The sequence below is a fragment of the Myiozetetes cayanensis genome, unplaced genomic scaffold (assembly GCF_022539395.1).
Source record: "Myiozetetes cayanensis isolate MyiCay16 unplaced genomic scaffold, myiCay2020 scf2-11, whole genome shotgun sequence".
Taxonomy (NCBI): domain Eukaryota; kingdom Metazoa; phylum Chordata; class Aves; order Passeriformes; family Tyrannidae; genus Myiozetetes; species Myiozetetes cayanensis.
This window is the reverse complement of record NW_026087411.1, coordinates 56,989,485-57,016,445: the sequence shown is the minus strand read 5'-3', so window position 1 is coordinate 57,016,445 and position 26,961 is coordinate 56,989,485. Positions and strand designations below refer to the sequence as shown.

Here is a 26,961-nt window from a genome sequence, read left to right as displayed (position 1 = left end):
ATGGGCCAGAGCAATGTGGCTTTCAGTATATGGGAAGCAAGACTTTGTAAGATAATGCACCTGGTTTTTCTGTGGGTTGCTTTCCACTTGTGGAAAATAAGCAAATAGTTGAAAACCAGTTCATTTAAGTTGGAGCTAGCATAGACCATGGATATGACATTTACATTGCTCACAACTGGAGAATGTAGGTATTTGAATAAAAATGGGTCAGCAATAAGAAATTAGTTTGAATGACAGCTTTTAAGGTGGTAGACTTCTAGTCCTGGGGGTTGTATGTGGATTTTATTACAGCTTTTTTTTTCCCTTGGTTTGGCCCATCTGCTTTTTTGGATATTTTTCTGAGCCTATCTGTATCTGTAATGCCTGACTGAGATACTAAGTTTAATTTTTGTTGGGGTAAATAACATTGTTGGCAGTTTTGTGGTGCTTCACCGGTATGGTTTTTTTAGCTGACTAGGATACAACCTAAAAATCCAAGTCTATTTTGTGAAACTTTGACTAACTACAGTCTCAAACTTGTATTCTGATGCTCCTTCTAAACTATGCTGTTATATCATTTATAGGCATATAGTGTTGACTGGAGCCAAACTAGAGGAGAGCAGCTAGTGGTGTCTGGTTCATGGGATCAAACAGCCAAGCTGGTATGTTGGTTTTCTGCTGAAGGTGAAAAATGTTTTGGATCTGATAGTTCTTTGTGCTAAGAAACAGCATTGATGCACTTTTGTTCTTTATTTTTACCCTAAGGCTGAAATTCTGTTTTAACTGAGGTGTTGCTTAATCCCTCAGTTGATATCAGTTTAAATATACAAATGCTTTTCATGATACATGCTAAAAAGAAGTTCATTTGGTCCTTTCTGTATGTATGAAGCTTTTTTTTTTTTAAATGTTTGAAACCCTTTCCTTTCTTATTGAACAGTTTTCTTTTTTACTTTATTCAGTGGGATCCAGCTGTGGGGAAGTCATTATGCACTTTTAAAGGCCACGAAGGGGTCATTTACAGCACTATATGGTCTCCACACATCCCAGGTTGTTTTGCATCTGCCTCAGGTAAACATGATGGTAAAGAGGTTCTCGCAACAAAAAAGCAAAAGCCACCTTTTATGTTGTTGGATTAGTTCAGCACTTTGTCCAGCAGATGGTAGTGTGTGTCATACATAAAAATGGAACAAGGAAAGGTAAACTTATTGCTGCAGCTGGATTTGTAGGTTCTGTTACAATCAGTTAATCATCCTCTTGTCCATTTAAATAGGGATCAGCAGTTCTCTAACAGTGACCTTGTGGCAGTTTTATCTGTTATTTTATGTAGCTCTCTTCCATTCCTCTCACTCTTGTTATTGACCACTAAACCATGTTACGTACTTTATTTTGTGTTTTGGCCTACATTTTTGTTCAAACTGTCTCAAGTGTCAGTAGATTAACTCTATAAGAAATGTAGTCAGTTCCTATTGAGTTGTTTTAAGTACTTCTGCAAATCTTTGTGTGTTGTTCTTTGGGAAAAGTAATGATCAATTTTACTTTCCTGCTTTGGCCAGTGCTGTCAATGCAACAATAATTGAATTGAGTGTACCCCGAGGCAAAGAGAGGTGAGGTGGTAGTGTTTGCCAGACACTGCTCCTGCTCCAGAGGCACAAGAAGAGCTCTGGAGTGAGACTTGGAGCCCAGCTGATGACTAACTAGGCAAGGGGTGCTGGTAGCCACAGTTTGCTTGGAAAACAGAGGGGCTGTAAGACACTGCCCTAATACAAATACTGATAAATTAACTCTGGTGGGTTGAATTTCTCTGATTTCAAGTCTATTGTACATCTGTACTGATTTAAATATGTCAAGAGGGTAAGCAAGTATAAATATGTTTTCCCATTACCAAAGTTAGAGAGACAGTGTGTACACACAGATACTGGTCTTCACTACTCTGCAGGAAGTTTGGTGAAAAAGTGCACATGGCTTCCATAAAATTTCAGTCTGGCTATTTCCTTCTGATTCTGCCTGCAGAGTTAAGCTAGAATGACTAACAAGTAATTAGTATTTGTTCTAAAAGGGTAGTGCTTGAAAGCCAGATGCTGGAGCAGAGATATTTCCAGCTTATTTGAAGAATCACTGAGGCAACTCTTAGTGAGTTAATAGGATGTGTAGAAACTTACAGGATTGAGCCTTGTACACTGTATGAACAGTTTACTGAAATGCAGCTGTATACTACAAAATGCTAGCTAAGTACTGTTTGGTCAAGATTAAGGGCTTAGTGTTTTTTGCAAGTTCTGAGGGATGTTATAGTCTCTGAAATCCTGCTCAGAACCCTCCTGTCCGTGGTAGTCTTAATCATACAAAATTTCTCACATTCTAGATGAACAGAAGGGCTGTACTGATCCAGCTAGCTATTTCAAATTTGAATCTCTAGGATGTGAAGCCAAACTCTCTTCTAATATTGCCACTTGAACAATTTTGGGAAACACTAATTGTTAGATTCTGTATGTCATGGTACCTAAATTGGGTACAGCACCATACAATTGATCTGTTCTTTGAGTGACTCAGTGGGTGCAGCTGTTGGAATTTTTGACTAAAACACTAAAGAGTTCCTATTCTTTTGTGAATTTTACTTGATTCTTGAAAATGACTAACATACCACTGGAGCCTAATGCTAATTGCAGTCAGTTTTCCCTGATTGATGACTCCTTAGTATTATATAGGAAAAACAACATGCACAGAAAACACAACATTTTTCTTCTCTAAGTACTACACACGTGTGAAAAAAATATTTGCCATCAGTTCACTGGTAATGTAACACTAGGTGTAAAATCATTAGGTAAGAGAATAAGAAAAATCTTCAAAAAGATGGTGAACTTTCTTATGGTTTCCAAAATAAAACATCTGGTGTGCTTCTAGAGGACATGTCATCAAGCCAAGGATCTTGCTTAGAAGTCATGACATCCTAATGAGAAAAAGGTTTTTGTGTTTGCATTGTTTACATTGGAATTTTCCTGTGGTTTGATTGGATTACTTCACTACAGAAAATACATATTGGAAGTCTTTTCTTTGGTCAGCAGGACTTTGAGTGGTAGAAGTGCTCGTGACCCTCTAGCTCTCTGTATAAATGCCATTTCTTATTGTGAAAAGGACATATTAGTTTATCTTAAGAGAGTTTAGTGTTTAATGATGTTCTACTCTGCCAGTCAACGTATGTGATAGCAGAGACAAGTGAAACTGTTCAGGAGGCTGGACCTCCTCATTTGAAACTTGCTATGATCTGCATACTTTATAAAGATGACAGAAAATCATGGGACAGAAAGCTTAATTTCACTGCTGATTGATCTTTTATTAAGCTTAACTTGGAGCTGGGGATAAACTTGAATCTCAGTGTGATAGTACTATGTCGAATTTACAGCTGCTCTTTGATACACTGGCTGGGAAGGTTGACCTGCAGTTTTCTGGTCTTTTATTTTCCAACTTTTTGTTGTCTTGAAAATTAGCAACTGGAAACGTATCTGGAGGGAATTATTTTTTACTTCCTTTCATCTCCCTTTTTTTCTTTTTTAAATTTAAGCAATAGCTTTTTGACAGTTATTGTTGAAGAGTATTGAAACGTTCACATCTTGAAAGAGTCTATACTGCTTTGGGATTGTAGGGGGGGGTGTGCTTTCTTTCTGTCTCTTGCCCCACCTGTCCCCTTCTCTCATTCCACCTCACACACACCTGCTCACAACCATGTACTTACTGATACCTCAATAGTATAAAGTCATAGTGCTCGAGAAATGTACTGTTTCATGTTGCAGCATCTTCAATTCCATGTATTCCATGTATAATGAAATAAGTTAGGTATGTTGTAAACTACAGATTGGAAAAAACGTTCTTGAAATACTTCTGGTTAAACGAAATCTAAGTAAAGCAATACAGTCTTTTTTTTTAAACTTTTTTTCTTTAAAGAGAATGAGAAAGAGGGAAGGACGTTTAAGACGATTTTGCGAGCCTCACCTCTGCCGTTCCTCTGCCTTTAGTTGAATCCCCATAGATGCCAGCAGAAGTTTAATTTCCATGTAACTAATTAGTTTGTGAACACTGAAAACAGAAAACCAAACAGAACCACAAGCCACAGTAAAACAACTGCTCAGAAGAACCAACTTACGCCTGAAGATAATCTCTGATTTTGGTATATGACTTTTTCTCAAGCTATTATGGCACTACAAAATGAATCTAAGTGAAGAAAATGAGAAACCTAAGGCTGCAATTAAAAGCAGTTAAAAAAGAATTTGATAGTAATGTAGCTATTTTGCTACACTGAATCTCCATTCTGAATACATTCTGATCTTGTCTGCAGTGGACAATAAAATGCAATTGAATTACAAAAGATATGTATGATGCTTCAGTTAAATCAGCTTTTATTCAGCATCTAGTAAACTTCCATTTAGCATTTATAGGGATGTGTGAGGTACTTTACAGTGCTGTTGTCTTCATGTACAATTATTTGTGCTCTCAAAAACAAAGTAAATGGCTCATCTTTTTTATTTGAAAATGAGAGTTAATAGTAACAGAACAAACTCTTAATTCTATATGTGTAAATAACTGTTCCTGTGATGTCAGTAGCAATTTCTGAGCTGATAAGATAAGCAGGAGATTCAGGAGTACATGTGGCATCCAACCAGAGCCTAAATGTCTGCCTTGCACTGAAAACACACTGATGTGGAAAATGTCATTATAGTAGTGACATGAATGTTTTAACAGCATCTTCATGGCTAAAAGGGTTTAATGAGTCACTGTGTCATTTGCCCAGAAAATTTTTTTTAACCCAGAGAGTAAATTGATGAGAAGCACATAAAGAGCTTGTGAAATGCAAACAATAGTAGTATATAGTCAAATGTAAATCAGTTCTGCTCCATGATTCTCCATAACTGCAGAGTGATAGGCCTTGCTCAATCCTGAGATTTATAAAGAAAGCATCCTTTATAGTATCAACTAGTTTTATTGACCTTTAAATTTAACAGTAGAAAGTAATTAATGAGTACCATTTTACCCTTGTCTGCATAACTGTAGTATTCTTCAGTACAGATACAACACTGGCAATTGAAAATATGAATGGTTTAGATTTGACAAAGCCCAAATTTAGAATAACTGCTAGCTTGTATGTTAAATAGTGGGACCTCAATTTTCGTGCTGCATTCCTTTTTGAATCACTTCTTAAGTTTACTGATCGAGGCAGGTAAATGGTTTTAGTAACATCTTAAATCATGAATAATGGAAGGAAGTGTTTTTGAAATCTACGTGACAACGTCTGTATTCATCAGTACTTAGATCAATTAATTTTATTCTTTGCTCAAAGACTTATTTTTAGACTGAAAGCCCAGGGCAAACAATTTTCTCATAGCACAACAGAGTGTGATGATTTCTGATGAATTTTGATTATGTTGACACAAGAGTTGGGTAACTGTAGCTTTGCTGCTTTACAAACGAACTTGTAAATCCAGGCCGCATTCTTGTAAGCCCTTGCATTCAGTGCTAGACTTTAAGGGTAAAACTAAAAACCATTGTTTATCTTGTATTCTGTTTTATTGCCAGCTATGACTTAGTGAGCTGCCTTTTTAAAAGTTTCTCTTCTTGCCTACTGGTCTCTTGGTGACAAATGTGTGTAGTTAAGGGATTGTCAAGCTGTTTCATAAATGAGGCTGGCATGTAGTCTTGGCACCCTTTCTGTGTTTTGTATTCAAATTGTAAAAGAAAACTGTAATTGGGAGAAAATGTTTTGCATGAAATAATGAGCTGGGGCAGATGTACACCTACTAAGAGAACATTTACTTAAATAGTTGCAAAGGAATAGTCTTGAGTGCAGTAAAGAGTTGTTTTCAGGTGTACGTTCCTGGACCAAGTTTGGGTTTTCAGGTCTTTGACATCAGTTTTCAGAAGCTTCAGCTCACATTCCTGCTTCAGAAATAGCACAAGGAGATGTTGGAGAGTAAGGCTTGCAGACAACTAATTCCAAAAGTGAAATAGTCTGCTGCTTTGCTATGACAGTGCTCTCTTGTAAGTTCCAAAACGCTATATTAGAGGTTTATATTCCATCAGTTTGTGTGTGGTGTGGTTCCACTCTGCTTCTTACGACTGGTTTCTGGGTTATTTTCTTATTAAATGTGCTAGAAAAAAATGCCACTGTAAACAAGGTTTGAGGCTTTGCAAAAATTGGTCATTTTTGGAATCCAAATCCTTAAGGGATAAAAGAACAAAATGCTTCAATTTGCTGCATGGTACATTGTTATACAAATCAAGCATCTAGAGAGCAAACTGACTGTGGAGTTATTGTGCCTGGTTTCACTTTAGCTGAACTGGTGTTTATACTATAAGCTATTGAAATACAATTGACTTGCTTAGGTTGTTGTGTCAAATCTATGTAATGAAGTGTGCTGTTTTCATTTGCGATCTGGTACTTCAAGACATACCAGCACAGTATTGAATTCATTCAAGTCTTGTGCCCAGGTGTCGTGGTTTAACCCCAGCCAGCCACCAAGCCTCAAACAGCTGCTCATTCACGCTCTCACCAGAGGGATCGAGAGGAGAATCAGAAGGGTAAAAGTGAGAAAACTCATGGGTTGATAAATACAGTTTAATAGGGAAGGCAAAAGCCATGCATACAAGCAAAGCAAGGAATTAATTCGCTGTTTCCCATGGGCAGGCAGGTGTTCAGCCACCTCCAGGAGAGCAGGGCTCCATCACATGTAACAGTTATTTGGGAAAACTGATGCCATCACTCCAAACATCCCTCCCTTTCTCATTCTTCCCGCACTTTATATACTGAGCATGATGTCATATGGTATGGAATATCCCTTTGGTCATTTGGGGTCAGCTGTCCAGGCTGTGTCTCCTCCCACCCTCCAATGCACCCTCAACTTCCTCACCAGCGTGGCAGTATGAGAAGCAGAAAGGGTCTTGGCTCTGTGTGAGCACTGCCCAGCAATAACAAAATCGTCTCTAGATTGTTAACACTGTGTTCAGCACAAATCGAAAACACAGCCCCACGCTAGCCACTGTGAAGGAAATTAACCCTACCCCAGCCAAAACGTGCACATCAGATAAGCTATACTAAGTCAACCTCTAATGTACAAGCTGAAGTTTTTCTCAGGAAATGAGTTTGTACCTCAAAGTACGTGGTCTAATATAAAACACTTTCAGGTTATAATATTTTATATTAGAATCTCATATTCTAAAATTTTTTAGTGTTGAGAAGAAATATGCAGTAACAGTTTTTTACAGTAAATTAATTTGTTTGGGGTCATTTAAACTAAAGTTAGGTATCTAGCCAATATTGCCATTTGGTGAAGAATGGTTTAATAATGTCATAGTTTTGGTAAATTTTGAAATAAAAATCTTGTCACCAAGATCTAAGTTTAATCATCTTGAGAAACACTGAAATAAAGGTTTCAGGTTTTGGTTTTGTTTTGGTTTGGTTTTTTTGTTTGTTTGGTTTGGTTTGGTTTGTTTTTGTTTTTTTTTTTTTAAATCTACTGTTTTCAGGAAGAGATTCTGTTGGGCTCTTCTCTGAAATAACTTAAAACTCATTTGATTTTTAGGTTGACAGCATTTTGTTATCAAACTAAAAAATGATCAGTTGAAAAGAATGTTTCCACTGCTAGTTCCATTTACTTGCTGTGTAAGATGGAAATAGATTTTGTGCATTTGGTAGTACTCTGGGATGATTTAAGTAAAGCTGCTATTTGTGTCACTCTGTTTCTGCCTCTTTGTGTGGATTCCCATGAGCTTTATTAGTCCTGTTCTGGGTTTGTTTATACTGTTGTATGGGATTAACCCTGGCTGGCAGCTCAGTACCACACAGCTGCTTGCTCATTCCCCCATGGTGGGATGGGGGAGGGAATCAGAAGGGTAAACGGTAGAAAATTTGGGGATTGAAATATAGGTCAATAGGCAAAGCAAAACCTGTGTATGCAAACAAAACAAAATAAGGAATTTGTTTACCACTTCCCGTGGGTGGGCAGGTCCTCAAACATTTCTAGGAAAGCAGGGTTCCATCACGCATAATGATTGCTTGGGAAGACAAATGCCATCATTCCAAACATCTTCCTCTTCCTTCTTCTTCCTCCAGCTTTATGTACTGAACACGATGCCATATGTTATGTGATATCCTTTGGTCAGCTGTGGTCAGCTATTCTGACTTGACCCCCAGCCTTCTTGCTGGCAAGGCACCATGAGGAGCTGGAAAGTCCTTGACTTAAAACATCAGTGTGTTATGAACATTATTCTTGTCTTAAATCCAAAGCGCAGCACTATACCAGCTACTAGGAAGAAAAATACCTCTATTTCAGCTAAAATCAAGACAGCTATCTATAATAGAAATGATCAGATCACTCACTTTAGCATATGTAAAGAGGTTGTTTTTGAGAGTCATGAAATTTGGGTCTACTTTTAATTCTTCCACAGATTTTCTGTTTGATTTGAGGTAAATAACTTAATCAATCTGCTATAGTATTTAAAAGTACAGACAAGTAAGCAGGTGCTGTTAACTTGTAGTTGTTCAATGGCACTGCAGAACTACTTAATTTAACTTAGATTTTTGGGGGTTTTTTACAAGGGCATGTAGTGACAGGACAAAGGGTACTGGCCTCAAACTGAGAGTAGGTTTAGATTAGATGTTAGAAGGAAATTCTTTCCTGTGAGGGTGGTGAGGCACTGACATTCTCTGGGTTGCCCAGAGAAGTTGTGGATGCCCCATCCCTAGAATTGTTCAAGTCCAAGTTGGATGGGGCTCTGATCAACCTTGTCTAGTGAAAGGTGTCCCTGCTCATGGCAGGGGGCATTGGAACTAGATGATCTTTAAGGTCCTTTTCAACCCAAACCATACATGCCAATATTTGTGTCCTTTATGCTGAATTGTTTTCTTACAGTAAATTAAAGATGTGTTATTTTTTGCTAGGTTTTTTTTTTCCTTGATGAGAGAATGGTGTAAGATCAGATTCTTGCTTCAGAACATAAAACCTCCCAAACCAACCCAAAACCCAGATTCATTTTTGTTAAAGTAAAACTTTGAGCTAGCGGTACTTTGGTTCTTCAAAAACATTGTACCTGTCCTGGTTAGAATCCTTTTTCCATTCAGATAGTGTTTAAGGTTTCTTGGGGTTTTACTAACCTCCCAAATACCTAGCTATTTTGTACAGTTAATATTGTAGCTCTTCTTTGTCTGGCAATGATTGCTTAGCTGGTTGTTCTCATAGGACTTAGGAGACAGAGATTTATGGATCTGGGTAAAATATATCTGTGAGTAAAAAAGTTAATATAAAACCTACATAAAATTTAAATCTGAAATAAACTTTATCTTTTCACTATTATATATTGTCATTCACATTAGCAGTCTTTATCCTATGTATAAGGATGATATACTTGTAGATTAGCATCTCTTTGGAAAATTTTGAATAGATGAGTGTATATTGTGTGGTTTTATTGATTCATCCAAGATTTCACAAATATTCATTAGAAAGAAAGAAGCCAGTACAATATACAAACAATTCTGGAATCATAATTATCTAACAGAGCAGCAAAAATCTGTTGCCATGGTGAAATTGCTTATTACAAAAATAGAAATATTTTGTGGGGGAAATGTTGACTACTTTTGTGGTTGCTTACTTTGGATGTGAACTGGAAGTGGCTGTTAGTGAATATGCTTGTACTAGGTGTGCTTTACTTGCACCTTCGATTATTATTCTACTTTTGCTTTACCATATGGAAGAAATGGATCCTTAGTAATCCAGATTCGAAGGAATCATGGAAATGTGGAAGTGGCAAAATTTTTAAGAGCAGCTTTTGTTGAAATTAAATGTAAATATATATATATATATATAGTGAGGTAATAGGAAGATGTTTGAGGTTAAAAAAAAGTTTGTTAAAATGTTAGCTTTTTTTTAAATTAATCTGGTGTTTCCACTTAAAAGGAAAATTTGGATTTGCCTTTGGCTTTAATTCAGTCTTTTCTATTCACAAAAAGGTTCACTTGCATGTTGTGTTTCTCCATTAAAAACATTTCCCAGATAGTGCCAGGCAGAATTAATAGCAGCTAAGTCTAGCATTTTCAAAGAAAGTTTAAAAAAAAAGGAAAATAACTCCCTTTTTTATTTTTCTCATGCATCAGCATTTTCTGTTAAAAAAGAAATAATTGGGGCAATTGTATATTTAGTGTCAAAATTGTTATTGGCTGAGTAGCTTACTTTTTCAAATGTTTTTGGCCCTCAAAATGCTACATCTCTGTAGCAGTTCATTCTAGTTCACCTGGATTTATATATTTATTTGCTTGGAAAAAATGATCCTGTCTGCAGTGAAATATGTGTTTCCCCTTCAAATATATGTTATCTGATGAAATTGGAATAAAAGCTTTTTAAGAAGCCCATAATAATATCTCAGAAGGACTTAAGACTCAAACTGAAATCTGTCCTCTGCAGGCAAGCAGATTAGCAAGACTAGTGGTGAGTGGATGTGCATACTACCTTTTTTTGCCAAGACCCTGCTGTCCATGTTTCTTCCCCTCCATATGTTGCCCTGTTTTTGTAAGCACTGTAGTGATGTTTGAGGCTTCAGCTGACAGCAGGATGTCACTGTCAGGAGTGCTGTACATGTCCTGAGCAGCAGTCTTCCTCCTGACAGTAGGCAAGGGGAGTGAAAACAGTGAGAAATTACGTGTTGTTTTCACCTTGCAGATGGGGAATTTATCCAGGGTATAGTAGCTCTCACAGTCGTGAGGTCTGAGGACAAGCCAGCCAACCACCAGAGCAAAGCTCCCTGTGATCTGTGTGGTGCCACAGTCAGAAGGCCAGTCTTTTGACATGTAGTGAACCAATCTCTTTCCACCTTAACTTTTTTTTTCAAACTTTGCAAATGTTTTGCGTCTTTTTGTGAAGTCTGCAGGGCCTGGTAGTTCATGCAATGGAAATACTCTTGTTGTGGCTCTAGGGATGGTTTTTCGAAAAGAGATGTGATTTTTTGTGCCCAGCTGTATATTCTAAGGCCGGTGACCAACAGGGCACTAAAACCATCAAAATGCTTGGATCTAAACAGCACAAAAACATTAATTATTGATCATAATCAATTTGAAAATCTTCAGAAGTGTTTCCCATAAGGAAATATCAATAATTTCCTCAGTAGCAAGGTAAGACAGTGTTTTTTTAAATTTAGATAGTCTTGATACGTGGTTCCTGTAGAAATCATGGGTGTTTGGATACAGCCTTAAGTGATATATTTTCTCTCTTAAATAAACATAGGCATAATCATCAATTCTAATTAATTTTGTCTCTCTGCAAACTAATGAGCTAGAGAATTCATTTTTGCTGATACAAAGCTAAATATTCACGGCTAAGGAGAGAATCCCAATTTAAAAAATTGAAAAGCATAGTTGTCCTGTCAGCTGATGTAGCTATGTCTTTACAAGCTATTAGGAACAGAATTTATTAGAAGGGTCTATACAAATGCTAGAGATCTTTAGGGGAGGAGACAATTTATGGCTGGAGGTAAAGAGAGAGGCTCAGGTGACTCATGGCTCTTAAGTTAAGCTGGACTCCCTTCATAGCTCTCTGAAGACCTGTGTGTGTGTATCCAGGTGTGTGTATATGCTTCAAGGTTACAGCACATGTTGCCTTTCATATCTGTAACAGTTACAGTAGAATTACTTTATCTTCCAGTATTTCAATAAATGAGAATAACTGCAGGCTTTATATATGATGAGTACAGGTGATGCATCTTAAATTTTCCTTTTTAAAAAAAATCTTGGTATTTCAGATACAGTTTACTTTTCTTTGTGCCAAAAGCATGTGACTAGGTGGAACTTCTCAGCTGGTTTGCAAATGAAGTTTTTTTGTGATTCTGATCTATTAAGCCCATTTTTAAATGGACCTTAAGCTTCTAGTTTGATTAAATATTATTTAAATATTTTACCCCATCTTCTTTTAATCAAATCAGAGTTTCAAAAATAACGGGAGTGTTAGTAATAAAGTGAAGTTGTGGGAGTTTTTTCTAATGAAAGAGAGTAGTAAGTTTGGATACCTTTTTTTGCATCACTCCAACTTCTGTGTCTATAATGTGCTTGCTTTATTTGGCATGTGTGTCCACATATAGTCATTTGTATTTCATGCAGCTAAGAAACAACTGTTGTCTACTGAGTACTAATGGATTAATTGTATCCCATAACTGATGCAACAGCATTGAAACAATTTCTCTATGTTTCAGGTGATCAGACTTTAAGAATTTGGGATGTGAAAGCCCCAGGAGTCAAACTTGTGATACCGGCACACCAGGCTGAGATCTTGAGCTGTGACTGGTGCAAATATGATGAGGTATAGAACTGTTCATCCTACTGTTTTCCTAATTGAACCACTCTCATTAAATAGGAGGGGTTTCTGCTGCAACAATATTACGTCTTCTCTTTATAAAAGTATGTCTAGGTGCTTTGTTGCTATCATTCACTATTACATCTCCAGAAGAGATTTGTTCCAATGGACAGGCAGCCCAAGTAGGTCAGAGATTTTGCTTATTCTTTTGTATAGTGGACAGAATAGCCTGTAGTGGAGAAACAGTGTGTATTTCTCTGTGGTCTTTAATGTACACACTGGAGACCTGACCTCATTTATGATTTACTCATCTGTATTATTTGATTTATCTAACTTTTGTAGCCAACATATGCATGACTGCCATCTGGTAGTTAAATTGTCCTGATACATCTGTGTTTTATCAAATCATCAGAACTTGCTGGTAACTGGTGCAGTTGACTGTAGCTTAAAAGGCTGGGATTTGCGGAACATCCGGCAACCAGTGTTCGTCTTGCTGGGTCATACCTATGCTATCAGAAGAGTAAAAGTAAGTTGTATTTTATTTCCCATTGACCATCACTGACTTGTTACACAAATTTTTCTGGAAAGCAGTAATATTTTATATTATCTAGTAACTAGGAAAAAACACAGGATTTTAGATGTTACAGTGACTGTTCTTGAAAACTTTCAGTTTAGCACTATAGAACATTATGATATTTAGGAGATTGCTGGGATTTCGAAGTAAATGACATCGTCAAAGTCAATATATTTTCACAAGGAGTGTTAGAGAGCTTGAGAGAGGGTTAGGGGTTTTACTTCAGCCAAGTTACATGAGAAATTTGAGACAGAGAAAATACTTTCCCTTACTCATTTTTAAATGATGCTTTGCCTTTGATTTTCCACACAAAGGATCAATATTCACAGAAGACAAAGTATAGAACTTGCTCTGAATACACATTTTTCTGTATGCAAAGAAAATATTAGTGAGAGATTTTGAACCTCTAGCATGGAAGGCTACAGATGACTATACTGGATCTGTGTATATCACCCACCAATAGGAATTTGTTCTGATGCACAATGGCTTTTTTTTAATATTATATGAAAATATGTACCCAAATATCTTTTGTAGGTAAACTCAAGAACTATAACTATGTTTCCATGTAAGATACTGGAGCCAGCTAAGAATGTGAGAGTCAAATGCACCAGTATCAAAGTCTCCTGAAAAGGGAGATAACACCTGATCCTTTTAAAGCCTTTCTAGAATAGGTATCATTAACATTTTCTAGGAAGTCTGAACTGGAAAAAAGTTATCCTGAGTCAGTATTTTTCTTCACATGGCCTTGGAATCTTTAATATGTTTCTAAGAACTTTAGAAGTTACTGTGCTTAGTTTGTAATTTGTCAGAAAAGGATATAAAACAGGTAGTCATTCTGTATCAGAAATCCTGTTCGTAGTCAGACAACCTGAGAAGCTCCTGCCTCTCCTTATCCCAGTTACCACAGCCTGCTATCCCAACTTGTGGTTGATGCTCAGTCTTTTTTTCTAATTTAATGCCTGCATGACCACACTCTAATCTGGCTCTGTGAAAGGTTCATTATAGCAGAAGAACATTTAGCAGTGCTGTTTGAGTTTGTTTATTTCTTCTTGTTTTTTAAACAAGATAATTTTGCAACTCCAGTTTGACAACCATTAAGACAAATGCATCAATACAGACTGTTGTGGTTTTACTCTCTGACAGTTAGTGGCATCTTTTAAAAACAGCTCTGCCACTAAGGGATTCACAGCACATTGTCTTCATTATAAAACGGAGAAATTGAATGCAGAATTGTTATTCACCCTCACCTGGGATAATAGAACTAAAGAACACTTAATGAAACTTCGGAATGGGTTTACAAACATATGAGAGTACTTCTCTTCCACATCAGGCAGTAGACTTGTTGAATTAACTCTCTACACAAGAGGCAGCATAGGCAGGCAGTGTTGTCAGGTTCATGGATAGCAGCCGGTTGATAAATAGATACTAGAAGAGCTAGACAGGGATAGCACCTCTAATTTCTCTACTTTCTTTCATCCTGGGCTGCCTTAGGAAGAGTGCTGCCAGCAGGTTGGGGACAGTGATCCTTCCTTGCTACTCAGACACACCAGTGAGACCATGTATGAAGCGCTGGGTCCAGTTTTGGGATTTCCAGTAAAAGGGAGAGAGACACAGACATGCTGGAGTACAGCAAAGGACCATAAAGAAGATTAAGAGACTGAAACCTCTGTCCTACCAGGAAAAGCTGAGAGAGCCGAGATTTTTTTTAATGTGAAGAAGGCAAGGCTTAAAGGATACTACCACTGTATATGGTTGATTGGGGGAAATAGAGAAGACAAAGCCTGACTGGCCCAGAGATGACTGGTACAAACTAAAATACTGAAAATGCCATGTAAAGATAGAGCACTGAGCTCAAAGATTGTCAGCCTCACCAGGTGGGGAATCCTATATATTCTTATACTGTCTTATTCCATTTTATGGTCCATCATGCACCTTGTTTTCTTAAAATGCCTTGAATTTGTTATTAGAATTTGGCCAGTAGATGTTTCTTTGCACCAGCCTCTGAGATCTAAGCCACCAAGTGGCTTTAAGGAGATGGGGGGGAGGCTGTACATGCATTCACGTTCAGCAGAGAGGTATGTGAGAGTACCTGACTTCTGTTCCATCTTAGCAGGCTTTCATTGCTTCCATTTCAAGGTAGACATGGCCGTTGTGGACATAACATATGAAAATGTGGGCCAGCACTTAGAGGTGTGCAGAGAGAGCTGGATACTGCCTAAATAGAGGCAGCTCACCCTACTGATATCCCTTCCCCTACATTGTGCTGGCACTAGCAATTATAAAGCTGTGCAGCAGGCTGGCTCACCTGATGGCTCTGTCTGAAAATCCTGTCCCTAAAAGTGACTAGTTTCTGTCTGGATCACTAAGCTGTCTCAGTTTATTGCTCAACCACACAAATTGCAAGCCTTGACACAAAGGAGGAGGGCAGGAGCACACAGACTGAAGTGGAAAGGAAAATGTAAGCCACGAGCCTTGGCAGCAGTGAACTCCTAAATTAGCTTAAACCAACCATGAAATCAAACTCTTCAGTTGTCTGTCTTTTGTGTTCTGATCACTTGTTCAGGGGTTTTCAGATCTGAGGCTGGCAAGGAACTCTACCCAACATGATACTGTCGGGATTCCTGCAGATTTCTTGTGGTCTTTCAGTGCAGTGCGGGGCCTTATCAGCACACTGACATCATTTGGAGCCCTTTTCAGGAGACTTGGATATTGGTGCATTTGACTCTCACATTCTTAACTGGCTTCCATATCTTACACTGACACCTAGTTATGGTTTTTGAATTTACCTAAAAAGATATTTGGATAAATGATCTGTTGGAGGTCTGGATGGATGATATGCTGATATCTTCTGTCTATATACAACCGTTCACGTAATAAAATTGTAGTATCTTACAGTTAAATGGAACAGAATTTTAAAATACTATCTTCTCTTGTAGAGAAAGACATTATGTGTATTCTTTCAATTTGTGTAGAGTGCTCTGCTAAGTATTTTGCCTCTTAAATAAGCTTCCAGGATACTTAATGGTAATGAAAAACCTTTGACAAGATGTTTTTGCTTTATGTGAAACTATGAGAACAAAGATGCAGAGGGGGTTTATGAAAAGTGTACTGTTGTTTTTTGTTGCCCATCACACTTCTTCCCCTTTATTATTCTTTTTTTGTTAGGTACAGAAGAAAAAGATACTTTGTTTTGATTTTTTTCCTCCAGAAAGGTTAAAGTTCAAGCATGCACATCCCTCAGTTCTGCTGCAGTTAAGGGAGTTCAGCAGAGTTCAGCAGCCATTAACATATATTGATTTCTTGGCAACGTGGGCAGTTGTAGCAATAGCCCAGACTTAACTTTTGACTCTGTAGTTGCTGTGAATAATACTAGAAGTCTTGCAGGTAGACTTGCCTATGATCCATGGTGTGGGATACCTGCATTTCAAACTCAAGTTATGTCAGTGGTTTTTGTATTTCCTGTTGAGAAATACAGACCTTAAAATAGTTGGAAACGGAGGGTTACCCAAAAACTGAGGTGAAAAATTTTTGCATGACTGCATCCTTATTGCTACAGTTCTTAGACCAATGTGCAAGAGTCCATAGAAGAGTGTGTCCTGTAAAATGCCCCATAGAAGAGAGGAAAATCATGAAGTGACGTTATACTGCCTTCAGTTTTTCTACTCATCTCCAATTTTCCCATTTCTATAAACAATTTCAAAATTTTAGGATATAGAATTGATGACAATAATCTATCTTATGTTCTCTGCAGTATGGCACAGATTTTGTCTCTCTGAAAATAATTAACTGTTCACATAGCTGTTTTGAAACTTGATTTATATAATAAGATGATACTCAACCAAAAGCAGAATTTAGTAACTGTTTATATGACTGTTCTAGAACTTCTTAAATTTACAGCAGGGTTATTTGGCACTGCTGTAATGAAATCAAAACAAACTAGTATCTCACAGAGCATTCCTTGTGATTATTAATTCTGTGATTCTGTGGTTTCTTGTAATTAGAAGCATGGTAGAGAAATTTGTTGATGTAGTCTGTTTTGTTGCAATGTGATGTGGTACCTACCAAGACTGTTTAAATAACTGAAGTTTGATAACTTTCTGCTTAAAGTAAGTCTGTATATGTTCACAATATTTTTACTTTAAAAGTTGATTTGTTTTCTTGCAGTTTTCACCATTCCATGCCACCTTATTGGCCTCTTGCTCCTATGATTTTACTGTAAGGTACAGTATTTTATTTTTAATTGGATAAAAATAGATAATCTATTTTAATGTGGCTTGCAACAGAAAAGTATTGTAGAGAGGACATACTGAAGTGCAGTTAATGTTACCATCAGATGTTTCATAAACTGTGTTGAAAATGCACAGGAACTTCTGCGAGTTCCTCTGGCTGCCCAGTAGATCTGATACTGCTGAGAATCGTAAAACTGATTAAAAGTCTTGAAAAAGTGTGATTTGATGTTGGGATTTCTCTAAGATACACACTGTCATAAGTCAATAAACTGTGAAGTACATTCCTGACTATCTCAGTCACATTCTTTGATCTATATTTTCTAAGATGGACTGAATATAGTAGGCAAGTATATTTATAAATGGGAGAAGCCCTTTTGCCTCCAAAAATGACTGCAAAGTTATCCCACTTCTCCAAATCATAGCAATTAACTCCTGTTGTGTTCTGAGTGGTCTGACACCAGACAAAGAAAAGTTCTGTTTCCAAAGGGAAACCTTGCTAATTCTCAGTGCCTGTACATGTTTCTAAATCATAAATCTATACAGTCTTGTGCCATAACATCACATAAAATTGCATCATAAAGTTAGCCTGGTAAGCATTGTAGGAAATTTGTGTATTTTCAAAAGTTCTGTTGGAAGAGCTGGAACACTCTGTTTTCATTGAAGCTGACAGCTCCCAGAATGCAGCTAACAGAAACATGCAGGGGTGCAAAGGGGCTCTGAAGCTCTGCTGTGGATGTTGAGGTACTGCTGTACAGTGACAGTGGTGACATTTCACAGGGACAGTTCCTGGAGCAGCTGTCCTTTGCACATGTCCTTGGCAACCACAATAGCACTAAAGAGGATGTTGCCTTCTAGGTCTTGGCTGCAGGGAATGCCCGCTGCCTCTTCCTGAGGCTGAGGGTGATAGTGGTGTCACCTGTGGAAGATGTATTCTCTTTGAGGTACTGAAGGATTTGCAGGAGGAGACAAGCAGTCTGTGCACCATCAAGGATCGTGAATGCAAGATTGACAGGTGTTTACAGGTAGCTCTCAGAGGTGAGAGCCCAAATCCCATAGTCCAAGGAAGGAGGAGGGACAGTTTGAGACTATGTTTCAAGCAGTAGAGAATAAGGTTAAAGATTCTCATGATGGGAAAAGGTGGAAACCTGAGACATCTGGCAAGACAACTTGGAGCTAGAGAACAGGTTTAATGCCCTGGAAGTGGTTGAGCAACACCAAGCTCAGTCAGGGGAGGTGTCAGAATCAGCCAAGCCTGAATCAAGTGTCTGCACCAAAAGAAAAATGTGCATTATCACTGGAGACTGCCTCCTGTTGCATTCTCTCTCTAAGTGTCTGTCTGCTAATGCACTTTGCTATCTTGTGTGGTTTTGTTGCCTCCCTTTGGTTGAGGTCCAGGAGGCTGTGAAGAAACTGATAAGGTTTGTTCAGATTCAGAACACTTCCTTTTCTCACTTACCCATATGGGTTCTTATGTTACTGAAAGAAGTGATCATGAATATATCAGGCGTGGCTACATGGCACTGGGGGCCCAGGTGTTTTCCTTGATCCTGACAGTGAAGGAGAAAGGTTCAGAGAGGAAGAGACATCTGCAACAAGTCAACACTTGACTGCAGAGCTGGTGTCACAAGAAAGGCTTAGTCTTTTACAACCACAAAGTCCTTTTTAAGTGATGGGGCACTGTGAGGCAGGCACAAGATTCATCTGATAAAGGAGGGTAGGAACATCTTTGCCAACAGGCTTGCTAACTTAGTGAGGAGTGTTTTAAATGACAGGTATCAAGCGCAGAGTGACCATAACCTGAAGAGAATTAAAGCATAAGGATCAGAGAGGATTTTTCGTTTTGCATTTTGTGGCTTGTGAAAGGGACCTGACATTTGAGTACAGCAAAGAAGAGGAAGGGGGAATTAGAAGTCCATGTGTGGCAGCAGTGGTATGGCCTCGTGGGGATTATAAAGAGAGGGTGGAACCACTCACAAGACTGGAGTGCTGCAATGAATAAAGACTCCTCAAGAAAGAGAGTCTAGAAAGGCAAGGTGGTGACAATGGCAAATCTGTCTGTTCCCAGTCCAGTTATTCCCTTAAATTTTCAGTCCCTACATGGGCTTGTTCCTTTCAGAAATTGTGCCTTTTTGTTGTAGTTTAGAACTGGATGGTGAGATCATATAATACTTCTGTCTCCCACAGGCATACCATTATTTCACTAAAGGACTTAAGTGCTTGACAACATTTCTTTATGTTAATTGTTATTATTTTGCTTACTGTAATAAGGTAGTCCCTTATTACAGATAGCCACTGGTGTGTAGTTGGTGCCAGGGGCCTGACAGTGTAAGTACTGTGATGTATGTATGCATATATAACTTTCTAGACCGCTGTACCCATATTCTGTCTTATAAAAAGTGATTAATTTTGTTCATGTTTCAAATGCATTTCTCATAGAATAGTGGTCTGTGGAAGGTCCTTTATGGGATCTTACTTAACATGCTTTACTGATGCACTGCCAACTGGTTTGCAGTGTATTGTTTCTCAAAAGACTCCTAGGACTAAGATGAAAAGTGGTTATTGGTTTCTTCCAGGGGCCTTGTCTGAGCAATAAGACAAATAATCAGCATGCTGATGCATTGAAGTGACTTGATTGTGTTGTCATGCTCTTCCCGTTTTTGACACCAACTATATATCCTTCAGGTTTGGCTCTAATGCAGTTCATGCAGTACTGAAACCTTGTGCAATTTCAGCTCTGACATTTTCATATGTGTAAACTGTCAGTAAAGACAGAGAAAGCTCCTAGCTCATGTAACAGTGTGTCTGTAAATGCAGAGCTTGGAGACCTCTTCACAAAATTCCCTCTAGGCATGATTTTTCTGTTCAAATAATTATTTATTGTGACTGGGGACAGAGGACAGGGTTGAAGAAATGTAATAAAGTTTTTTAACAGTTTTCTAAAACTATTAGTTGTTGGGTTTGGTATAAGTGAACAAACAACAGAGAAGGCCAGGTGAAAGTCTTTGGAAAAAGGTGTCACAAGCAAAATATTCTATATAATGAAGGAAACTTGTTACCATAAGACTTTGGGAGCATCTCTTTTTTTTAAAGAGTATGTTGTACCTCTATCACATATCTTGTACTGTCATTTCCAGAAAAGAATGTAGCTCATGGTAAGAAGTAGAGTTTACTTAGGAATGTTCAGAGTTTGACTGGATGCACCATACACTCTACATGCACATACATGCCCACATCCTGCCATGTGTGCACATGCATATACACCACACACGTGTGGGTGTGTGGACATGAGTATGTGCACACATATACATACATTTAAATTTAAGAATAAAAATCCTTGTTAAATATATAAAAGGATGGAAGAGAAGTAGGGATTCCAGTACATGGCATTAGTTCTGGATCTTGTTGAACCTGCTCAAGGGCTGTGACTTTTTAGTCCCATTTGATAGGAATTCATAGAACAGCATGGTATGGCAATCCTTTAGAAACAGGTTCATTGTAGTGTTCTTTAAACAGCAGTTTAGTTATGCTATTGCTCATGTATATTCCTTGAAGTTTCTGTTTGAAGTTCAGAATTATCTGCAAGCGTTAACTTATAGTAAATAACTAGATATAGCACAGCCTACTATTTAAGCTCTGTAATCCTAGATGTTGCTGAAGCTTTGTGGTTTGACCAGACAACCGCACATCTTAGATTAGATTATCAAACTACCATGTTAGAGACAGGGTTTTTGTTTGTTTCAGGTAGAACAGCTAGTTTGGCACATCATCACAACTGGGTATCTAAAAGCAAAAAATAGTAGCTTGAAAGCAAAGTTAACAATGCTTAGCTTCATGCTTTGCAAACAGTATAATGATTGCCTCTGTGCACTGTAGTCAAGCTACTGAAAAGGAACCTAGTTCACATACCATCTTAATACTGGGAGCTAAGAAAAGTTTTTACATACTTGGGTATAATGATTTGGATTTAACCCCTGTCCAGCAAATGCTTTGTTGAGACACATTTTTTCTATGCAGTTTCCTTATTCTTTGGAAGAGTTCAGAAAAAAATGTAGGTCAGTTAAAGAGCAGATTTAACACAAATGAATAATTAAAATGTTGGGAAATGCACAAAGTACTGTAACATTTCCAGGACTTCTTTAGGTCTGCATGCATGTTCTTAAACATTATCTCTATTGAAATTCAGTTTGGAAGAACATCAGTGTCATCTTTTACTGGAATAACTGTTTTGTATTTTTGGACTCTTCACTATGAAAAAGAAATCTTGGTGCATTAGGCACAGACAGTGCTCACCAAAATCTGCACCAAAGATCTGATAAATTATAGAGCTTCATTAAGCTGGTATCAGGCCAGATCTTAAATTGTATTCACAGAAGCTTGCCCCTAAGGCAGAAAGGCAGTTTTTTGTTAAAAGTTGTACTATACTGGATATCATCTCTGCAACACACTTGAGGGTAAACCACAATCTCCAACTCTTCATCACCATGTACAAGTTCAGTAAGTTTGATCACAAATCTTATGGAATAAGACTGCTCATAAAATAAACTGGTTTTCACTTCAATTAATTGTCCTTATTATCCTTGTAGTAAGATATAATCCAAAGGATTGCCTTAAGGAAGGTAGGAGATATAGCATGAATTCACCACCTGTCTAATCTGCTAGCTCCTCATCATGCAGCAACATGCAGCATACTACCTAGTACAGACACTGGAACCTGAAACGATACTTGCTGTCTCTTTTTTCCCAGCTAGTGGTGAAGACACAGGGGCAGGGGGTAAGGGTAGAGTGGGGAGGAGAACAAGGTAGGAGATAGGTAGGAGAAACAATATTTGGGTTCTAAAAGTGTTTTGGTAGGGGAGCACAGGTCTTTGTGATTCTGCAACAGGTGGTACAAAGTACAAAATTCAGGCTTTTTCTGTTCACCTAATGCCTTGTTTAGAATAAGCAGTCCACTTGGAATATACGTGCAGCTTATTGATTGCATGTGAAGTACATGTAAAATAAATAAAAAATCTCTAAAGAAATGAGGGAAAAGGTTTTTAACAATTCCAGTGTAAAGGTTTAAGAAACTGCACTCATGTACCTTTTGTGGTATCTTTGGTCAGTGCAGATCTGACTGAAGTTGTGACTTCTAGTTTTAATGTACATGATATGGGTAAAAATAGCAGTTCTGTCTAAGTGTAACACCTGTGATTGTACAGGCTGTACAAAGCTGTAATGGACCCTAAAATCTTATGTCTGGCTCACTTTTTAAGTTCATGCTGCTGACTGTGTAGATACACTTACAATTCAAGTAATGCAAGCACAGCTGCTTGCGCTGTGAATGCCTGTGCAGCCATCCTGCTGGGGTAAACAGTGTCTTAGAAAACTTGCATTGCCCTTTCAGTCTTCAGAATGTGATGGAGATTCACTCTGAGCATAATATTGTTGTCACCATGCTGGTTTTGGAACCTGTGCTATAGACAGTGTTTCTCACTTTGGACTGCAAAGTTGTTATGAGAGCCATCATTAATTTGTCATCAATGATTCTCAGTCCTGAGACTGAACATTTTTTTGAGCTTTAGCTAGTAATTATTTTTATATTAAAAAAAAAAACAAAGCTCCCAGTCAGTCTGCAACTGAGTTGCAGTACTCTTAAACTGCTTCTGACATTTTACAACATGACTTTATAGAATAAACACCACGTTGTCCTACTGTTTTTAAAAGTCTTTTCTAAGGTTTTATTCATGTAGATCTGAAGTTATCTCCTTTAATCTTAGTTTTCAGTTATGAACATCTGTCTTTCAAGACTTAGTAGAGAGCTAGTGTGATAAGGAAGGCTAACCACTATTACTTAGAAACGGCAAGACTTGTTTCCTTACCTTCTCAGGAACAAATGTGAGAGGGTGAAAATGCTGAGATGGTCTTTTGCTCCTCTCTCCTGCAAAATAAGTTGTTTATCTTAGATCTCAGGTGCTAGGAAAAAATTAAGAGGGTTGTTGCTATGGCAAAACCATTGTGCTGATACCACTCTCCTTGTTTATGAAGGAAGTAACATCTACATATTAAACAAACTGACCCTGCTGGCTCCAGTGTTTGCTATTTTACTTGAATTGGTTTGAACTTACAGTTCTTTCAGTGTAGTTGGTCTGATAATGAGCTGTTCTTGTTCAGTATTTTCACTTTCCCTAACAAGATCAAGGCAAAGATACCTCTGTGATTGTTACAGAAGTAGTAAAGCATATAATTGACCCCTGTGTGAAAATCTGAACTGTAGAAAATTCGATTACAGCTGCCAGCCCACAAAATACGCTGTGCTGTGCAGCCTGTGGACTTTTCTAAACAGAATATACAACACAAGAAAGAGGAACTAATCTTTGATTTGTGCCGTCATAAGGGTATTGTCAGTGTTTTATTATCTGAAAGTTCTAATTTCTGAATCCTTTTTTTTTTTACCCCTGAGGTGTCTTTTACCTCTGCGTTCGTCATTCATCCCATCTACTCTTACATCTCTCTTATCCTTGCTATTAGTTGCATTGATGGACATTGTGTCTAATGGGACAGTAGCTGGGAGAAGTAGAGCACCTCGAATGTCTATTTTCTAAGCATTTTTTATCAACCAAGGCTTGAAATAAAAATTGCTTTTTAAAATACGATCTAGTGGAATTAACTGTAATGCAGCTGATCTCTGTAGTGCAAATTTGTTATTAAATTATGATATTAAATTCTGTTTTACGGGAACACATTCTCATATTTGAGAATGTGAATGACTGAGATCTCTAAATGAATGTGTCATTTTTCATTTAAATAAAGACCCTATAGTTAATGATACCAAAAACTGAGAAAAATAATAATTTGTGCTAATGTCGTTCAGGGCTAAAATTCCTCAGCCCTCAAGAAGAGTATTTTAGCCTAAATTTTCTTGCTCTACTTTAATAGTGTCCCAATGACTGCTCCTCAGTGCCAACTTTGATCTCAGTTTCTGCCACAGGAGACAAAGATGGCTTTGCCCAGTGGGGTTTAATTTATGCAAATCAGCAGATGGCTTTGCAGGAATATGATTTGTTATGTTTCCTAAGTGGATGAGTTGGCTTTTTTAAATACCCTGGCAGCAACAGATTTGTCAATATCTTGCATTATATATTTGAAATGGCCTTTCAATTACTTTAATTGTGGTTTGTTTGATTTTTTTTTTTCCTCTCTCTCTTTCTCTCTTCCTCCTTTATTTTTTCCATAGATTCTGGGACTTTTCCAAGCCTAATCCTTTGCTGGAAACAGTTGAGCATCATACTGAATTTACATGTGGACTGGATTTAAGTCTTCACAACCGTGGTCAGGTAAGAGCTGGGATGAATTTACTTTTTGCCTTTTATAGCCACAATGGTCATGGCTGGACTTCAGGACTCATATCCTGAATAAGTCACCAGATTGCAGAAAGCTTCTGGAAGTGAGCCTGGCTGATTGCTTATTAAATAAACACAATTTCAGGTCCATTTTTATTTATAAAGCAGTTACTTGCATTGGGTAGGAGAGGAGGGCAGGACAGACAAAATAGCAAAATCAGATAACTGAAAGCCATGGTGAGCTCAGGGAAAATGAGGTAGTTTTGTTTCAGAAGGAAGAGTAATAGAGAAGAGCCTAGAATGCAAAGTTGAGATACAGAGCTTTCTTCCATCTACTTAGATTGTCAGGTTAAACATTGGTAGTGTCACACAGGATGCCTAGACCTGGTTTGTCATACTGCTTGGAGGACTGTAAGAAGCTTAATATGTGGTTATGTACTGGTTCTGGTAGGATTCTGCTCTCCTTCTGTTGCTACAGTCATTTCTATTTTGTAAACAGAGGATTGTTTTTTGTGGTACGGACTGGTTTTTTCATACAAGAAACTCAGAAAACCTGAAGTTAATTATTTGCTTTAAAATGAGAAAGCCTTTAGTTTTCACTAGAAAGTACTGTAACTGAGTTAACTGTAACTAATGCATTATTTAATGTGCCACAGATATTGTTTACATCTAGATTCCTCTTAAATTTATAGTGAATTTTTTATCCCAGTTAAAAATCTACATTTGCAGATGCATAGCATCTGCATTCAAATTCTGCATGGACAAAGCAGATAAAACCATTGTAATTTCTGCTGATAAAAGGACACAGGAGAAGAGTGTAAATTTGGCAAAATACTTAGCTTAACGCATGTGGAACCATTCTAGCCAAATGATAGCTTGATGAGTTTTCTGCCTGGTTGGTTGTTCCTTTAATTCTGTTGCTTCAGTGGTGCTGCAGTAACTGTTCATGAGGCCATGCTGTGAACCACATAGGGGAATCTGTGAGGCTGAAGAAAACCTCTCAAGCTTCAGGTTATTTTTTTATTAATGCAGGGCAAGAATGCTTAAAGGCCACTTACTGGGAATTAAAAATTCATCCCAAGTGACTGCAGAGATATGATTTTGGTTGAATTGGGTCCAGAGGGAGCAGCAAGCATAGCTTAGTACATTTAGGGCCTCACAGTGCTACAGCAATGCATGTGCTGAGCCCAGTTCAGCTTTCTATGAAGTTGGTGTGGGTTTTGCCTTGGATCTGAATGAGGCAAGAAGATTTTCTCTTCATTTTGTGTTGAGGATGTGATTATATCTTGACTGTAAGCTCATTGCTTCATGGTAGATAATGAATTGAAAGAAAACTGCTGCACAGGCACTCATCGTCATCATGGCTAGGCTTCGCAAACGAAGATTTGAGAGGGGCTCTACCCACACTTGCTACAAGCGCGCTAAAAAAGGCTAAAAAGGCCAATGTGAGATAGACAAGTCCTGGTTGCAGAAGGCACAGCAGAAAGACTCCCCAGGTGATATCAGACGAGACGCGATTCTTTCTGCGTTGTCTTTTCTCCTCAAGAGTGATCCTGCGTGTGTTCTCAAAAGCAGCAGCAGCGTTATAGATGGTGTGTCTGTCTCCAGGCCTCCCGATTGGAGGCCAGGGTAGACCAATGGTGGTGATCAATATGGCCAAGGCTGAGGGATTGTTTCAGGCAGTCCTTGTATCTCCTCTTCGGGGCTCCTCTCTTGCGGCAGCCAGGGGCAAGTTCCCCACAGAGCACGATCTTAGGGAGGCGGTAGTCCTGCATCCTGGAGACGTGCCCTGCCCAGCGCAGCTGTGTTCTCAGCAGCATGGCCTCAATGCTCATGACTGCTGCCTGTTCAAGGACAGATGTGTTGGTCACATAATCCGTCCAGTGGATGTTTAGGATTGTACAGAGGCAGCACTGATGGAAGCGTTCTAAGAGACGCAAGTGGTAGCCGGTAAATGACCCATGATTCAGATCCATATAAAAGATAGACAGTACAATGGCTCTGTAAACACTGATCTTTGTACTTTTCTTCAGGTGTTTGTTATGCCACACTCTTTTATGGAGTTTACCAAAAGCTCTGTATGCCTTTGCTAACCTGTTGCACAGGCACTAGTATGTTGAAAAAAGGAAAATGATGGTGTGCATACCTATCAACATTAGGGCATTTGTGCATTCAGGTATCTTTTTTTCCATGCAGAAATTCTACAAGTCTGATGTTGGACTTAATGCACAGAATCTGTAAATCTGGGGTACATATCTGTATTTACTGCATGCCAATGTGCGTTCCAGACAGAAGTTTGGCATTTGCAACAGCTTTAATATTCCTCTGTTTTTTTCTGTTGAGTTCATTTAATCTATTGTGAGGGTTGGATATCACAGCAATGCAAAATGTAAACGTTTTGGTATTTAAAAGAAGTTTAAAAGCCTGTGATAGAATTAAACTCTCACTAAGTTAAAGAATGAACACAAGGGAAATTTAACCCTCATTTATAAAGGAAGACTAATGAGACCTCACCTTGAGTACTCTGTTCAGCTCTGGGGCAT

The 26,961-nt window shown here is 38.1% G+C and overlaps 1 protein-coding gene across 2 annotated transcripts in view; it reads left to right on the top strand.

Annotated features, from left to right (window-relative positions):
• PEX7 (peroxisomal biogenesis factor 7) overlaps positions 1-26,961 on the top strand; it is a 44,200-nt gene that overhangs the window by 5,924 nt on the left and 11,315 nt on the right. Inside the window, exons 4-9 of one of the 2 annotated variants that reach the window (XM_050315790.1) lie at positions 564-641; positions 939-1,047; positions 12,196-12,302; positions 12,709-12,822; positions 17,035-17,090; positions 24,313-24,412. In XM_050315790.1, coding sequence (XP_050171747.1) covers positions 564-641; positions 939-1,047; positions 12,196-12,302; positions 12,709-12,822; positions 17,035-17,090; positions 24,313-24,412 — 564 coding nt within the window. The remainder of the gene's footprint in view (positions 1-563; positions 642-938; positions 1,048-12,195; positions 12,303-12,708; positions 12,823-17,034; positions 17,091-24,312; positions 24,413-26,961) is intronic. The other variant, XM_050315791.1, reaches the window with a different exon arrangement.